The 17,840-nt window shown below is 38.4% G+C and overlaps 2 protein-coding genes across 3 annotated transcripts; one reads left to right on the top strand and one right to left on the bottom strand.

The window, feature by feature from the left end:
• The first annotated feature begins 2,273 nt into the window (after positions 1–2,273).
• Positions 2,274–6,343, top strand: LOC113322749 (isovaleryl-CoA dehydrogenase, mitochondrial). The gene is made up of 15 exons (XM_026570893.1): positions 2,274–2,649; positions 2,820–2,903; positions 2,997–3,054; positions 3,221–3,345; positions 3,432–3,476; positions 3,581–3,629; positions 3,715–3,824; positions 4,523–4,599; positions 4,707–4,757; positions 4,854–4,918; positions 5,068–5,222; positions 5,330–5,370; positions 5,455–5,509; positions 5,690–5,746; positions 6,020–6,343. The coding sequence occupies exons 1-15, from the start codon at positions 2,539–2,541 to the stop codon at positions 6,164–6,166; spliced, it is 1,230 nt and encodes a 409-aa protein (XP_026426678.1). The 5' UTR covers positions 2,274–2,538; the 3' UTR covers positions 6,167–6,343.
• On the bottom strand, positions 6,245–9,918 carry LOC113322750 (actin-related protein 2/3 complex subunit 2B-like). Of its 2 annotated transcripts, none has more exons than XM_026570895.1 (10): positions 9,799–9,918; positions 7,989–8,055; positions 7,705–7,894; positions 7,456–7,559; positions 7,281–7,358; positions 7,074–7,206; positions 6,896–6,987; positions 6,746–6,802; positions 6,604–6,661; positions 6,245–6,525 (listed from the first exon to the last, which is right to left on the bottom strand). In XM_026570895.1, exons 1-10 carry the CDS (start codon positions 9,876–9,878, stop codon positions 6,335–6,337), a joined length of 1,050 nt encoding a protein of 349 aa, XP_026426680.1. In that variant the 5' UTR covers positions 9,879–9,918; the 3' UTR covers positions 6,245–6,334. The 2 variants fall into 2 exon arrangements, with proteins under 2 accessions (XP_026426680.1, XP_026426679.1); XM_026570894.1 differs by having other exon boundaries at positions 7,989–8,058; positions 9,799–9,914.
• Between the last annotated feature and the right edge of the window lie 7,922 nt (positions 9,919–17,840).

The raw sequence follows: 17,840 nt of genomic DNA, 5'->3' as shown, positions 1-17,840 counted from the left end.
TAATGTTTCTAGTCTAACCTAACGAAGTTGACTCTAATAATCTAATCAAGCAGCTTCGAGTTTGAGAGCTAAAATATGACAACGAAACTTAACATACCAACGCTTGGTTGAACAATACTCTAACAAAACAACAATTAACTTCAAATCTCACCCCACTAGTATCAAATCATCTTTGATTATATCCCTCACATGCTTAATTTCTTTTATAGAGAAAGCGTCAGAACCTGAACTTTTGTTGCAACTGAAAGGACAAATGACAATGTTTACCTCTTATTCAGAGAAAGGATTTTCCAAATTCATACTATGCATAAAAAAACATACTAGGAAAGTCAAGATGATCAAAAACAGGTCTTAAAGGATGATGTTCGACAAAAGAAAAAAAATAAAAATTAACAGCTTCATCAACAATCTTTTCATTATCATGACACAAATATCCGTCTATATTCAAGCAGTTACAATATTAAGGATACATTTGGTGATACTTTTCTTTCTTAAAAAGCACTTTGAAAACTAAAATTAGGTAAATTTTTCTTATATTGATGTTGGGTAAAAAAAATTGAAAGCGATTTATTTGAAAAGTGCTTTCATTTTAGACTAGCTTTTAGAAGCTGGCAGAGAGGAACTTTTAGAAGCTATAAAAAAAACTACATACCCACTGTTATTTTTCTACATGATTTCTTTTTATACCCCTATTATTTTTTATAAGTGACAGAACTTGCCCTTGTTTTTTAATTATTTTGAATTTTCTAACTAATATTTTTTAAATATTAATATTTAATTTTCTTCAAAATATCTCTTTACTCAATTACAAAAAAGGATTACAATAATATATAAATATATATATATATATATATTTTAAAACGGCAGCGTGATTCAACTCCTTCTTTTACATCTCCCTACTCACCTCCCTCCAATCTAAATCCTATATCAGGGGAATAGTGAAGCCCACCGAAACCTGAATGTGTGGTTTAGATTTGAGGAGGTGAACAGGGAGGTGGAAAAAAGGGAGTTGAATAGCATTTTCGTTTTTAAAATACTTATACAATTATCAAGATTTAATATTTTTAATATCTAAAACTAAATTATTTCTGAGTCAATAAATTAGAACTAAACTATTTCAGATGATATATTTATTTTTGTCATTTGTTGTAAAAACAACACTGAATGTGATAATCTTCCAAACACAATTTAATTAACTTTTAAATCCACTTTACATTTTGATTATAGTCTACCAAACGCTCAACTACCTTTTTCTCACATCACAATACGACAATGCACAATAGGAAAATGCTTCGGCAAAAACCACATCAATACCAACTAAGCCTGACTGTACCTAAAAAAAACTATTTCTCACCATCTTCCACTTGTTTCTCGTTATTTAAGCTAATTTACTAGCCATATTCAGATAGACAGCGCATGTAGACTCTTAAGTTGCCATCCTACCAAGACATAATCGGCGTAACTTTTCACCCCCTTGCCTAGTAAGCAAATATTTATCACCATGAAAATGCTGATTCGATTAGGTGGAATCCACATGAGGGTCCAACTACGTCGCATATTAGAAATAGGTTGACCTCCTTGTTTTTCTAATGGTATAATCCTCTTCCCGATGAGCCCTTTTACGCCTCGGTCCAGTAAACCCATTTTATCATGTATCTACTATAATAAAAACCGATGCACAGACTCGGACACGTGACTCGGTTACGAGAACACGCCAACTCTCAAGAAAGCGGGTCACGAGGACACAATCTATGAACTACACACTATAAAAATGAGATTCTACAACAATCTATACAACAAAATAATTATACTTATTTTTAAAATACTAAATTATTAATTAGTAATAATGAAATAATGATCAAGTTTTTCATAAATAATGCTTAAATTTAACTAAAAAAAGAATAGCTTAGCTTCATATTTACTTTATTTTTATTTTCCAAACAAAAATAAATCATTTATGGTGCGTCCGAAAATGTCCAATATCAATTTTACGAGACACATGACGTGGCATGCTCAACGAGTGTCGGAAAGTGTCATACTCATATCGTGTCCGATCGTGTGTCCGGCAGGGTTATGACATTTTTCTAGCCGTGTCCGTGCAATATAGAGTAAAACTTTCTCGGCCCCTTAGCCTTGACCCCCCACTTCATTGATGCGGGAGAGAGAACTCAATCTTTCGTAGGAGAAGGAAATTTTTGATAAGACTCTTCTTTGGATTGCCTTTCTAATTTCTATCCCCACCAGCTTGCTGACTTACACACGTCAGCGACTGAACAAGAAAGAACACTTTTTTTCTTTCTTTAAGAAAGAGATAGATAGATATAAATGCTGACTCACATACTAATCTACAGCTCAAAATTCAGTAAATCACACTTTCGTTACTAGTTGATAAATCCTACTAAGAAAGAATCAATTACAACTCAAAACATTAACTAGAATTTTCAGTTCAAACCTTAAAAAAAACACCCATACTAAATTAACCTACTTCTGCTATATCTTCTTTACTTTTTCAATTTCTTGGAAAAATTAAGATTGACGATGTACAGATTATTTTCATCTTCTTCAGTGAAATCACTTGCTATAATCAGAAACCAAGTACAGAAATGTTGTTTTTCAACTTCTTTACTCTTTGATGATACCCAAATTCAGGTTCATTACCACATCTATTTCATATTTTATTTTTCTTGATTCATCATTTAGATTCAAATTCTGGTCTGGGTTTTTCAAATTTGTTTCAGTACTGAACTAATTTTTTCTGAAAACAAAGAAAATTTTCAATTTAGTTTCATTTAGTTGACACTATGTTGTGATGGTTGTAGTTTAAAGAAAGTGTTGCACAATTTGCTAAAGAGCACATTGCTCCTCATTCAGCGAATATTGACAAATCAAACTATTTTCCAAAGGTAATAACATTAGAGATTGTAGGGTATTCGATAAGACCCGATTTGTTGTTTTCTTTGAGGATGTTGAGAGCTTCATCATGTTTCTTCTTGCAGGAGGTTAACTTATGGAAGCTCATGGGGGAGTTTAATCTCCATGGCATTACTGCACCAGGTATAGATCAGTTTTAGATTCCCATACTCTACTTATTGGTTTGCTCAAATTGTGCTATAATGTAGTTGATTGAAGGAAAATTGCTTGAAAATGGTTACTCTACTCAGCAACAAAAGGTTCGACCTCTTGGGTTGTCTATGTGGCTTTAATGGAGTTTTTGTTGCAGAGGAATATGGTGGACTTGGACTTGGTTATTTATACCACTGCATAGCAATGGAGGAAATTAGCCGTGCATCTGGATCTGTTGGCCTTTCTTATGGTGCTCATTCGAACCTCTGCATTAATCAATTGGTAAATTGGAGAACTTAAATTCGCGAACCATCTTATGTTTGTCATGCTTAATAAGTTTGTAGTAATTTGATTTTAATGGCTTGTAGGTGAGGCATGGAAACCCTGCTCAGAAAAAGAAGTATTTACCCAAGGTTTGGTTTCTGCTTTAAAAGCACAAATGCGCTTTGGAATGTAGTGTTTCTTCGCTTGAATGCTTTACACAAACTAAAATGTGTGCTATCTGTTGAACGTGAAGTTGATCAGCGGGGAACATGTTGGAGCTTTGGCTATGAGTGAACCCAATGGTAACTTCATTTCCAAACTGAGTGTTTATGGAGAAATTATATCTTACCTGTTCTATTAACAATCTAACTTTTTTGTAATGACCAGCTGGATCTGATGTCGTCAGCATGAAATGCAAAGCTGATCGCATAGATGGTGGTTATGTTATTAATGGAAACAAGATGTGGTGCACGAATGGCCCAGTTGCTCAAACATTGGTATTATCATTATCCTGTTTTATACTTCTGCAATGCATGAAAATTGTCTCAACAGCTTCTTGCTGCCTATTTCTCATTTAGTACGATTTCTAAAACTTGTTAGAGAAACTTTTCAAGATATACTTCATGGGAAAGTAGTTTACTTACATTATGAGTACCAGTGCCTTGTCCTAATACTCAAGCTCACGACAGAAAACACACTATTTCAAGCATGATTAGAAAGTCTAGATACTTCAATTTTGTTCTAGAACCATATCCTCTGTGTGGCATTTTTGTCAATGTATAAGGTATCCTTGCAGTTGCAGGCCTACTGTGGTAACATTGTGACTCGAGAAATCGCTGTTCTTCCATTTACTGTGTGTTGTGGTGTGGTGTGGAAATAAGACAATTGAACCCTTGGTAAACTATAAGATCCCAAATGGGGTCTTAGTCCTGTAGTATGAAATCACTCAGGAAAAGGCTGTTGTTTTCACTCATAGCACGGTACTTGAAAAATCTCTTGAACATATAACATTATACTTCCTGTGTGAATTTGCTGTTTTCTGCGGAATACTTTTTCCAAAATAGGGTTCTTGTAGTTTTGATTAGACAGAGGAAGAGGATACTTAACATGTTAACTGCTTGATCGCTTTTTTCTGGCCATGGAAGCTTTTTTCCAGTGATAAAATAATTACTGATGCTAGTGAGTTGCAAAACAGGTGGTTTATGCAAAAACAGACGCTAAAGCAGGATCAAAAGGAATCACAGCATTTATAATTGAGAAGGGGATGACCGGGTACTGTTTTTACACAAAATCCTGCTGTGATAAACACAACAGTGTCAACTGAAAATATATCCGTACTTCAATGTTATTATACATAAGACCTGAAATTGTTTTTGCAGCTTCAGCACAGCCCAGAAGTTAGACAAACTTGGAATGCGAGGAAGTGACACGTAGGTGCACTTTATTCATCCACGATCCCGGTCTTGTTCTGTATATGATGCAGCCTTAACAATGTATTCATGTTCTAAAAGACAATACGGATGCAGGTGCGAGTTGGTTTTTGAGAATTGTTTTGTGCCTGAAGAAAATATCCTTGGACAGGAAGGCAAAGGTATTATCATGATTTCAGCCTCTAAAAATGAACCAAGCTCACAACACCATTTAATGTTGTAACAAATATAGCTTGAATTGATTATGTGAAATGATAACATTTGGATCATGTGAACATTAAATGTTCATCTACTTTTTTCATTGTCTCAGGAGTTTACGTCATGATGTCGGGGCTAGATTTGGAGAGACTTGTTCTGGCGGGTGGACCACTTGGTCTGATGCAGGCATGCCTTGATGAAGTTCTTCCGTATGTTCGCCAGAGAGAACAATTTGGTCGTCCAATAGGAGAATTCCAGCTAATACAGGTTTGTATGTGTTTCTTTCATATGCTATATGGATTCACTCCCCTGCAGTGTGCATGAACTAGATCCCACTTCACCATTGGCTGACTTATTTTCATTTGCAAAAATAGGGGAAACTAGCGGACATGTATACTTCTCTGCAATCTTCAAGGTACGATTATGATCTCAAAATGTAGTCAATTGTCACACCATGGGATATCATTTGACTCAACTAGATGGTTTTTTTGTTGGGCAGATCGTATGTGTATTCCGTTGCTAGGGACTGTGATAATGGCAAGATCGACCGAAAGGTTCTTGACTAATCTTTGTTTTTGTTTTTCATTGAGTCTCTGATTTGGTATGTCTTTAGTTGTTTGACCTATGTCCAAAAGAAAGACCTAAGTACCATATACCGGTTTGTTCTCAGTGTAGTATGTGCATTTAGATGATCAGAGGTATACTGAAGTTGGTTTCCCAAATTGAATTCTCAGGATTGTGCTGGAGTTATACTGTTATCAGCTGAAAATGCCACTCAAGTTGCTCTACAGGTGAGAATAACCTACTCTGGATTCTGTATATTCGTGCACAATTTGGTTCAGATGCTGCTGCATCATCTTATGGCCCATTTTTCCACTTGAATTTAGTCGATCATCAACCTGAATTTGATTACTGGGCCTCATTTGTGCCGCGGTAGTCAATTTGGTTGACAATTGATCCTTTAGTGCCGGCATAACCATTTTCCGCTTTGGATTTCTACTAAATATCCTTCTCTGACATTATTATTTTTTACTAACAAATCACGTGTTCAATTTATATGGCAGGCTATCCAGTGTCTAGGAGGGAACGGTTACGTGAACGAGTACCCAACAGGCCGTCTTCTCCGAGATGCAAAATTGTTTGAGATTGGTGCAGGGACCAGTGAAATAAGGAGAATGATTATCGGTCGTGAACTCTTCAAAGAAGAATGAAGCATATGAAGCAATTCACACCTCGTATTCTTCCATACAGTATCAGAATGTCAGTAATTACATCACTAATATTGTAAATTTGTCATGGTTCACCACAAGAATAAAATCGTCAGACTTTTGTTATTCACTGCTTCTTTTCTCGTACAGTAATTACAAAACGTGCACTTACTAATCTAATCTAGTATAACTCCTTGAGGAGTAACATTCCGAGAATTTTAACCATCGCCTGCGAATTTGGTCAAGTCCATGAATTTTGATTTTGGAACGTAATTGCATGATTTTCTTTAAAAAACCACTACATTTTTTCCTAAGAAGTTTAGCTTTTGAGAGTCTTCCGAATATCTTCATGCGTCTATGCCCTGCAGTAAACCATTCTGTAACATGGTAACTTGTTCCGGTACCTAAGAAAAACTCAAAGTGAAAACTCAAGTTCGTACCTTGGTTCTTCATGGAGCTAGATTCATGTTGTTTTGCTGACGCTGGATTCAATAGCATCTGAAATTTATGCACGAAAATAGACATCAGATGGAGAGATGTGTCAATAAAAGTACGAGCACGTAAGCAGTCATCGTTTGGCACCTCCGATAGACGTTCCACGCGCTTTCGCATGCTCCTTTGTACAAAACCTCTAGTGCACTGAGCATTTTGGGTTTCAGATCTTGTTAGCTTGGAGGATTTCTCAAATGCACTACGTAGACTGTACAAGTTTAAGCACAATGCCAAACTTACCTTCACGTAATGCCTCACATAAGCTTGAAAATTTGACAAATTCCAGACGGTCTTGTCAATTCTTGAACGTTTAATGTGCCGTGAAAGAACATCTGTAAACGTTGCCTACTCCCATGAATCCAAATCCAAATTTCCAGAAACTACTGATAATATCAAAAAAAAAGAACTATGAACATACCAAAAGACATGAACCCTCCATTGGTGGTTAAATCTTCAAAATACTCTCCTCGTAATTCCGCAGGAGGAATTGGTGACCAAGTACAAGAAGGTGCTTTAGCACAAGATTTCGAACTACCCAAAACCACAAGTTCCTGTACGAGAAAATATTTATGATCGTTCAACTAAGTAAAAATATGTGCTGCAATGAATTTAGTCGATCATCAACCTGAAATAAAGTTGTTGCAATAATCACATCCGAGTCATCTCCAAATCGCATCGGAAACACCACGGCGGTCTTCTCTGGCTTAGTAACACAACAAATGAACGAAGTCAGGTCACTTCCCATATACGTTGTCGAAATCAGTTCGCCTGAAAGTAGTTCGAGTTTTTTTTTACGATACCTGTGTGATTACAAAAAAATGGTCTTTGGCATCAAGCACTACTTTGATGGGCTTGTTGTACATTCCTTGAGAGGTGTTTTTAAAACTTGTGACGCATAACATTTCTTTTAGTTGTGAGCACACTATATCAGCATGCAGTGATGATATACTTGTAAATTTGTAATTAGCTTCAAACAATTTTCTGGAACACAAAAATCCATTATTTACAGTTTTGGAAGCTAGATCCTTGGTATAGAATGAATAAATTACCTATGAATTTAGACAAGTCGATCCGGATAGTCAATGGATATCCTGCTTTAGGGGTTTCTGCAACTTGCATGACATTAGAATAGCTTCTTTGTGAAATACATTTTGAAAGTCCGTGTGATAAAAATGTTCCTTGGGTTAACAATGGGCTTGATACTGATAAGTAGATGTAATGAGAATCTTGAGAATAAACCTGCATTATAAACAAGAGTTGGCTCAAACGAACTGTTTTAGCTACTCTATGACAGTGATCATATGCATACCGGTAAGTACGTATGAAAAACTACCTGAACATGGTACTGCACTGATCCAAATTCAATTAATTGGTAATCTGTAACGGATTGTTTTTCATGGCTGCTACAATGAAGAAAGTATACTTTAGTTAAGAAACAAACTAAACTGCAAAGTTGGAGCTTGGTTAATGAGTGTTAAGGCATACAGTACGTGTGTTAAGTAACACACGTTTATCTTGTTAAACAAGTCTTTTGTATTTTAGGAAATTGGTTTATGTTAGGAAAGTGTCTATGTGTAGAATTTGATCTTAGTTAGGAAAGTGCCTTGAGTGGCAGTCAAGTTTGTGAACAATATAAATAAGCTGTTGAGTCATGAATGTTAATACATCGAATCATTATCAATGTAGTCTTTTATGCTTCCGCGTTTGTGCTCTCCTCTCTCTTGTTCGTTCTTTAACTTGGTATCAGAGCAAGTTTCGATCCTCACCTTCTTTAGCTTTCTCTACTTTTCTTTCATACTCAGAAAACCTAAACTTCTCATTCATCTTCCCTCGTTAAATTAATTGATTGTTTCCAACCTTTCTTCTTTTTCCGATCCCGATACCTTTCTTTATTGTTTTCGCTGTCCGTCAATCCATATTCCTTCACCATCTTTTCCCACGAATTCTTTCATTATTGATTAATTTCTTCCACAACTTTTTCTTCCCCACCTGTTCTACACCAATTTTTATTCTCTATCTTCTTTTAATTCTTTCTCAAAAGAAAAAAAAAAAAATTCTCCCTGGTGCTTAATAAACATCACATCACCCCTTACCACTTTCTTTGATCTAACTCTTCTCTTTTCTTTTACTGTTAAACAGTAAACTTTCTCAATATCTCGCGGATCCCACTCTTCATCTGATGCACATCTTTCACTCTATTTGTCTTATTCTAATCATTCCATCCGACTGCTTCTTTCCTCGAAACCACTGTTCCTCTCTTATTTATCCTTTAATTAATTAATTCCATCACCTACCCTCACTTCATCATCACCAAACCTAACAAATTCTTAGAAATCTCAGTCTATCTTCTTCTCTCAACAAATCACCTCTCTCGGCTTATCCAATCACTCTTGAGTCCTGTCTCTCTAAATTCTTAACTTTTTCTGTCTTATTAAATCTACCAAACTCTTTATTGCCCACGTCTACATACATCACCGAAGATTAATAAAAGAACACTTCTTCTAAACCTCTTCTATTCTTCTCTATACCTAAACTATATCAAATCTTCTCTATACCTAAACTTCTTGATGTCCGTTTTACTCTCTATGGCGTGCTCAGTTTCTCACGTATCTCCAAAGTATGAACTCGATAGTTTTGTTACCGGCGACAATCCATGTCCATCTCCAACTCTTCCCAACAGTGAAGACCCAAATCCAGCGTACGCTCCTTGGCTGAAACAAGACCGGTTTTCTCTCTTAAGGTTCAAGATCACCCGTTATGCTTGCGGGAGGGTGTTAATGCATACAGTACGTGTGTTGAGTAACACACGTTTATCTTGTTAAACAAGTCTTTTGTATTTTAGGAAATTGGTTTATGTTAGGAAAGTGTCTATGTTTAAAGTTTGATCTTAGTTAGGAAAGTGCCTTGAGTGGCAGTCAAGTTTGTCAACAATATAAATAAGCTGTTGAGCCATGAATGTTAATACATCGAATTATTATCAATGTAGTCTTTTATGCTTCCGCGTTTGTGCTCTCCTCTCTCTTGTTCGTTCTTTAACTACGAGAAACTAAAATGCACGTTTTGGTGCATAAGTTTGCGAATTGCTCAAAAATAAAAAGTGCATCTCTTTTTCAGAAAGTCAAGATTGACCTGGAATCACTAACCTATAATAGAACTTGAGCAAGATTTCCTTGAGTGCTGGTGACGCCCTGTCAAAACAACCAGTTTCTCGCTTCGTCTTCATAAAATCCCAATTTCGGAGTGGAAATGAAGATAGAATTGCGCCTAAGTTTAAGAGCAACACACAGTAGAAGCAAGGACTTCTTGGCCTTAGCTTAATATACAGGATGTATGGGCCATAAGATGGAGTGCAATGTAAACCACGTCCAACAACGATAGCACCATTTTTGAAAAGATATTGGCATTCATTTGAAGCAAAATTACAAATCTTGTTTCTTACTTTAACTCAACAATTACGCCAACAACATTACTTCCTTGCTTTTTACTCTTACCAACTCAAAATCACGTGAATATCATTGCCTACTGGCTCTTGGTTTTTCGTAGAATTTGCGATTTGACAGTGAGGGTGTGCTCGTAACAAAGAGACGTTGTTGTACAGTAAAGCCCATCGTAAAAAGGTGGTTGTCCACTTGAGTGTACATGTAAGTCAACCTCTTTATAAAAGAGGTTTCCCAAGATAAGAGAGGAGAGGCTAATAGAATATCTTAGAAAGAAAAAAGAGGTTTCCCAAGATGAGAGAGGAGAGGCTAATAGAATATCTTAGAAAGAAAAAAGAGTATTTCTTGAGAGAATCACAGTATGTATTGGGATTTGCGATTGGTCCTCTTGTAACCCTTCACTAATTTTGGGATTAGTTCACCTCCTCAAGAAATACAAAACTCATTATCTTGAAAGCCAAAAAAAAAAATGAAGATGGGAACCATCAAAACCAAGCAATTCCCTTGAGTAGAATCTTGCAGCAAATGTTCGACCAATGTTGAGTTTTTTTTTTTTTAACACGGCACATCTAAGCCCATCCCCTTAATAAGACCAAAATCAACCGCCATCTCGTCAACAAGACCCTATCCCAGTTCTAGGGAGCTCTATCCATTTAGACTTCCAATCTCTCCTTTAGTTCTATCCATAGTGAAAATAGGGGATGCTTCCATCCATAGTGGGAATCGATCCTCTACCTCTTCCCGCCTGTGCTATGACCACTATACTAGATAGTTGTTGGCAACCAAAATTGAATTTTTCTGGGATGTAAATATGCATGATTGCTAAAGGAGAATAACAGAATTGGCGGGACTGGTATCATTTGAGTGATCCAACATCTAGGAACGTTGTAAATTGTTTGTCTTGTATAAAAATGATATCATCCTTGCTAATGCTGGTACCTACCTTTAGCAATCGTGATGAATATAAATTATCCATGAGATTTTAAAACAACTGAACCTAGAAATACCTATTATCGAACCTAAAATCTTAGCGAAACCAACCGGTGAATATTCCGCACGAATTGGAGTATCTTTTGGGAAAGAAAATCAGATAATGTACATCCTCGATCGCTTAGACACGAGAACACCATACATAAATATAATCGAACTTCTCATCAAACAAAATTATCTTTTTTTTTATGTCTAACATTTTGGTGCAGCATATAAAGACGAAACAAATGATGTTGGTATCGGTCTAATTCTATGAAATTTTACAATAATACAGATGGAGTTCGATGTTGTAGGACCAAAGCGATAGATCCTGAACAGGCTGAAGCTAAAGTATTATTGGGAGCGACATTTTTGGCAAGAAGTAAAGGAGTACATGCATTGTATTTAAAGGGTGACTTAAAAATGTTATCACTTTTTTGAATGGTGAATTGGATGCAATCAAGTGGACAACAAGAAATTTAATTACCGATTGTAATACTATTTTGAATTCTTGTGTAGCTTGAAAATGCACACATGTGCATAGAGATGCAAATAATGTTGCTCACTCGCTGGCTAAACATGGTGTAGCTAGTATTTTAGCTGAAAAATAGTAAAACAATATTCCGGGTTGGATAACTCATCAGGATAATGATATGTAATTTTTTTCAATTTGATATATTTCCTTTCCTATTAGAGGAAAGACAAAAAAAAAATTAAGGTTTATACATGCTTGGGTAACAAGTTTTCTACCGCCTATAAACACATAGAAACTTGAACCTATATTATTCTATCTATAATACAAAACAAGATGGGTTTTTGAGCCTTGGACGGTCGGATAACATTTTGAGAGACAAATGTTGCATCCGACCATCCCAATCTCATCCAAGCCAAAGACATCCGACGGATGTAACAATTGTAACTTCTTTTCATTATGAACACAGATTAATTAGATTCCTCTAATCATTATGATCTTAAAAAAACATTAAATGTGACAAAGAGATAAATAAAGACCATCATTTATATTTTTTGGAGTTAAAAACATTTATAGTTGATATTATTGTCTGTAATAAATAAATCACCCTTCATCAACCAATAAAGAAAAATAACATTAAAACTTATCCATATTTTAAAAATAAATAAATTTGGAACCAGTTAGATATGATAAGACACCATGAAGAAATATTTTGAACAACGATGTGCACGTATGTTAATTCCAATAGAGTCTAATTTTGATCAATGGTGTATACTAACAGTAATTTTGAAATAAAGGTGCAAAAAAGATTTACAGTGGATTATCTTTTTTCGTTCCAATGTCGAATATTTATTTGAAAAACATCATGTATTTAATACTTGGTGGAAATTTTGAGGAATTATTTGGTTTCATAATAATGAACAAGCATCCTAAAATTGACGAATTCATATTATAACCAAATGGTTTTGTTAGTACTAAAATTCAGAAAAAAAAAATCTAAGTTTTGGAATTTTACCTGTACAATAAAACCAAAATCGATGGGGGTAAAAATCTATTTAAAATCTCTATATCAAATGAAACCACAAATTCCGTTGTTATCAAAACTACGGACATGGTCTTCAAAATGGAGAAGGAAACATATGGTAGTTTTTTATCTGCAAATGCACCACCAGTAATTTAGAAGATTCAGGTGATTTGACAAACACTTATACATTTATCACAGATCAGATCAAAGCAAGTCCTTTACAGCAGGGTTTATTTACAAAAATAACCCATGAGCTTAGAACGGTCATATAACATTTCTAGAGACAAACGTTGCATCCGACCATCCGGTTTCACCCCCACCATAGATATGCGATGAATGTAAGATTTGTAACCTCCTTCCAGTACAGATATATGCATTGATGACCCTCATAATTGGTTCCTCACTAATTATGTTACAACAAAACAACAAAGTGCAAGTGAAAAATTAGTTCCTCACTGATTTGTCGGTTTTTCACTAATTAAAAGAATTAATGTAGCAACAAAGCAACAAAGTGAAAAATTAATTGTTACAACCATTTAAAACTAATATTATTACACTCATATTTTATTATTCAAAAAAAAATTTATCATTCAATAAAAATAATATTTTGACTCATATCTTTTTTAAATAAGAAACAATAAACTTTCATCAACCTGTGTAACGTTTGAGAATTGCTACAAAAAAACCATGAACTTAGATTAATTCTTCTGATGCGGTGCCGTTACAGCACGGGTTATTTCTAGTTGTGGACACACGAACTACGCAGGGTCCGAATGCCCGCAATCAATTGTTAAAGTCTAAAGAGATTACGATGATGATACCCTGATGTGGGTTCATTGGCTCAAAACCCACGGGTTTATCATGGCCTCCTCCAACTTCCCCATGCGTAGCGATTATGCATGGGGTACAAATATAAAAGGAAAACAACATATATAAGCAAATGCATGCGGAACTAAATGAATGCAAAGTGCTGAAATGTAAATAAGACCAAGGTTTACGTGGTTCAGCACTAAGGCCTACGTCCACGGGGTTTGTTGTTCTGCTATATTATTCACGGTTACACGAATAGTTGAATGACTTGGGGTTTACATATTTCTCTCCACTATGGGATTCCTTACCTTTGCTATTCTCTCTCTCTCTCTCTTCTGATGTTTTTTCGATCCCCTTCCCCCTTTGTGGAGATTGGGTATTTATAAGGTAGGAATGTGGGACCCATCTCTGAAGACCGTTGGAACCTTATCTTCTAGTGTCTTGTGTCCATCACGCAGAGGTCTGTGTTTCCCCCTCGATCCCGCGGAGGCATCTTCGCTCGTTCCATAGGTCGGTCGACACGTGCACTGCTCAGAGTGTTTAATGCGGGTGGTTGAGGGGTCTGCTCGTGTCAGACAAGTGTCTTCTGCCCCTGTCAGTACGTGTCAGCTGACTTTCTCCCCACCGTTGATCTTAGCTCCTCTTCTGGGGATGAGATAAAGCAACTCCTAGGGGTTTATTTGGTGCTTCGCGACGCATCGTGTTTTGATGTCTTGGCTTGCATGCTTTCCACGTACCTTTCTGTATACACGTGTCCGATAATGAGATATATGTGTACACAATTTGCCCCTTTTCTTCAGGCTTAACTGACTAAGGGGTGCCTTGAAGAAAAACTATCGTCGCATATTCTTCTCACTCCTAATAACTTCTCCTAGATACTTGGGCACGTCTTTTATTCGTGCATTAACTGCTTATGTAACGGGCACGTTTTCCTATTTCTCCCTTAATTTCCTCTTTTCTTTCGGGTATTTTAAGGATAGAGAGGAAATTTAATTTCATTCTTCCTAAACACTCTCTCAGTTCATTCTTCCTTTAAGTTTCCTACCTGCCTTCATTAAACCTGTGACCTTAAATTCTTTGTCAGTCTTCATTGCACCTGTGATCTTAACTTCTGTCAGTCTTTATTGCACCTGGGATCTTCCCCTGTTCGTTTCTTCTACTTGCTGTTTTTGCCGGTGAGTTTTTCTTTTCTTGATTTCACTGTTTATGTCGTGTTGAATTGTGAATTTTCTGCTATTGTTGTTCCTTGTTTGTGATGAAGAACTCTTTCTGATGCTTGCATACTAGTTTGCCCCTGTTCTTCATCTTAAATTAAGGCAGCCATTACTTCGAGGGTGGAGTATTGAGATTGTATCCTAATTTTAGGGTTGCTATGTTGTCGTGGTTGTATTGCTATGAATGTGTTTTTTGATTTTTGGTTATTGTGTGTAACCTGTTCTTGATTTTATTCTTTCCGCAGCCATGTCTGACCGTCCGCGGCCTACCTATGAGACTCCTGATTCTAGGTTGTCGAGATCTCCTCAGCGTCGAGAGTCTCAGGATGATGTTCGTCGGAGTCGAGTGTCTTCCGGAGCGAGAGCCTCGTCTTCTCGGGAAGAGATTCCTACGATAATTCCGTCTGGCTCATGGAGAGTCTTTAATCACTCAATGGTGCGTCCTCGTGAAGAGACTCGGAGTACGCAGGCTCCTCCCCGCGCTGTTGCTTTTGACGTTCCTCCTTTACGTTCGTTAGTGCCCGAGCATCATCCACGGTCTTCTCCAACTTTGAAAGGGAAGAATACAAAGGGCGTAGCTCCTGCGGCTGGATCTTCAAAGAATCCCCCCGTGAAGAGAAAAGCGTCTGAAGCGTTTGTTAGCTCATCCGGTCCCGCCGAGGAGGAAGAGGCTGCTCCCTTGATACGCAGTGTTTCTATTAGCAGGAGAAAAGTAACCTTCAAGCATATCGATCTTGAAATATTCAAGGAGAAGCATGAGCTCCAAGCCTTCGGGGTTCGTTTTTATGCCCCCGAGGATGATATTACGTATGAGCTGATCTCTAAGTACGAGTTCGATGGATTTCACTTGTTAACGACGGTTGGGGCCTTCGAGGCTGGTCTGATGCTACCGTTGTACAAATCGGGTGATTCCTTCTACTACGACGTGCTTGCTAGTCGTGAGGGTTCTTCCACAAATACTCATATCCGTTCCGTATCCCAATTATCGGGGAATTATCTCCGCGCCCTGAAGGAATGCTATCTGCGGAGTAAGGGGGAAACGTCGATGACTTGCTACGTCCCCAATCCCTTGGAGAAGGAATGGTACACTCCTGAGAATTTTAATAACTCCTTCGGTGATTACGTCAATAGCAGGAATCGCAAGCCGTGGAGTGTCAGCCTTCGGAATCTTCCTGCTCCTCGAGGCGAGATTCGTCTGTTAAATGAGGTCAGCGATGCCAAGCTTAAGTATGTTCCTGGCACGGAGGCGTCCAATCGTCGGAAACTCTTCCCCGCGCGAGAAAGGATCAAGCGTGATCATGACTACGAGTGGCACGCCACTGTCATTGAGATAGTAGGTCCGTGGGCTTATGGTTGGATTCCCGGTTCCCGCGGATGGCGGCCAACCGAGAATAGTAAGCCGCGCGAATCTCCTCCCGCTCGCTATGGAGATTTCTGCCCCTGGCGTCTGAACTTTGCGGGCATGAATTTTCCTTATGCCCTGGATGTCGTAGAGGGAGACGAGGAGGATGGTTCCGGTGCTATACTCTCATCGAAGAATATCTCAGCTGCTCAGGTACGCAGATTCTAGTTGTGTTTCGTTTTTATAACTTCCATCGGACGGGAAGAATAATTCCTTTGTGGTGTCGGTTTCAGGTATTGAAGAAGACAAAGATTAGGCCGAAGCAGTCTTCTACTATGGTGGTGGGTGAGGTTGAGGCCCAAGAAGAAGTTACTAGTCCTGTGAACGAAGAGTTTGCCGAGGACGAGATTACAGATGGGGAGGAACGTACTGGTACCTCCCCTATCAATGCCGAAGAAGAGGTCTTCGCTGGTCCCGCCGGTGATGGAGGAAGGAACAAGGGTGTAGTGACGGATGATGTTGTCATCGAGGATGTTTCCGTCCCTGCTGGTGATGTTATGGATACCCTCCCCACTTCTCAAGAATTTTCTTTCGATCGGATGTATTCCACGGGAGAGTTCTTTGACGAAGCCCTCGATTTTCCCGAGGACTTCTCTTTACTTTCCCCTAATGAAAATTGGGATGTTCTTGGTGGTGATGGTAATGGTGATGCTGCTGTAGAAGGTGTTGGTGCGGAGGAGCCTGCTGTGCATGTAGGCGCGGGAGAACATGCCAACGTTCGTGCTGAGGGGGTCGAGTCGGTCAAAGGAAAATCTGTTGTGGACGCGCCCGCCGATAGTCTTCCCCAGTCGCCGATGTCTGAGGGTGAGGATGCCATCATGAGTTGGTTCAAGGAGAAGAATCTTCTGTTTGTCTCTCATCCTGCTCCTGTGGTTGTTGGGGAAAAGGAATCAACCGCGTATACCCGTCGTATGATGGAGATGTCTTCGAAGGCGCAGGTGTCTGAAGCCTGGGGAACAAGGTTGACCGTTCCCGAAGCTACCCTCGTGCCGGAGCCTCCTACTTCTGTTGCCGATATGATGGCTATTGCCGACGGGTATCAATATGGCTTCCCGCAACAGCGCGTGCTGGAGGTAAATTTTCGTACATTCTTGTTCGTGAGAATAGGACGCTTTGGTTGAATAATGTTTTGTCATTTTGATGTGTAGATGATGAGGAGCGAGCATTGCAACCACGTGCTATATCAGTTCTTTAAAGCAAAATCTCTGAAGCTCGAGGCTAAGCTTCGTCATCGGGAAAAGGAATTATCTGCGGCGGAGGTGGAAATAGAAGAGCTGAAGAAAAGCCTTAAGGAGAAAGAAAGACTGGGTGAAGCAGAGGCTGATCTTCGTTCAGAACTTATTGCAGTGCGCGCTGAGTTAGAGCAAACTCGTAGCCAAGTTTCCACTTTCACAGGTTTGGTTCTTTTCCTTCGCCGTTTATCGTCATTCTTTTCTCTTAGTTGTTCTGTCTGAGTCTCCCCACCCTATGTCCAGTGGGTGGCATCCCCGAGCTGGTATGGCTTCGAAACGAAAGAGCTCGGCAAAAATCTCGTATTAGATATTTGGTTGAGAAGATTAAGAGTGAGGCTAGGAAATGGGATGCTCGGGCTGAAGTATGGCACGCGCGGCATGTTCAGATGGTCGACATGCAAAATCTGTACAACCATGATCGTGCTTTATTTGATGGCACACTGCTGTGGACCAGTGATAATCTGCGGGAATCCCGCGAGCGTACTTCCTTGTTGGAATCTAGGATTCAGCTATTGGAAGAAGAATTAAAGACGGCGCGGTCCATTCCTCTTTCAGGGGTCCAAGATAATATGCTTGGTCTTGCCAGGGAACGAGATGATGCTCGTGCTGAAGTCTATGCTCTCAG

The sequence above is a fragment of the Papaver somniferum genome, chromosome 11 (genome assembly GCF_003573695.1).
Source record: "Papaver somniferum cultivar HN1 chromosome 11, ASM357369v1, whole genome shotgun sequence".
NCBI lineage: Eukaryota > Viridiplantae > Streptophyta > Magnoliopsida > Ranunculales > Papaveraceae > Papaver > Papaver somniferum.
The sequence above is the reverse complement of the archived record's forward strand: the minus strand, read 5'-3'. Positions and strand labels throughout refer to the sequence as shown.

What these genes read in the sequence shown, in the direction of transcription:
- LOC113322749 (XM_026570893.1), top strand. Translation starts at nt 2,539, where the DNA reads ATGTACAGATTATTTTCATCTTCTTCAGTGAAATCACTTGCTATAATC. An exon ending in GGCTATGAGTGAACCCAATG is followed by an intron (nt 3,630 to 3,714) that starts GTAACTTCATTT and finishes TGTAATGACCAG; the next exon opens with CTGGATCTGATGTCGTCAGC. An exon ending in CCTTGGACAGGAAGGCAAAG is followed by an intron (nt 4,919 to 5,067) that starts GTATTATCATGA and finishes TCATTGTCTCAG; the next exon opens with GAGTTTACGTCATGATGTCG.
- LOC113322750 (XM_026570894.1), bottom strand. Translation starts at nt 9,878, where the DNA reads ATGAAGACGAAGCGAGAAACTGGTTGTTTTGACAGGGCGTCACCAGCA. An exon ending in ATGTGAGGCATTACGTGAAG is followed by an intron (nt 6,803 to 6,895) that starts GTAAGTTTGGCA and finishes CAAAATGCTCAG; the next exon opens with TGCACTAGAGGTTTTGTACA. An exon ending in GCGTGGAACGTCTATCGGAG is followed by an intron (nt 6,662 to 6,745) that starts GTGCCAAACGAT and finishes CATAAATTTCAG; the next exon opens with ATGCTATTGAATCCAGCGTC.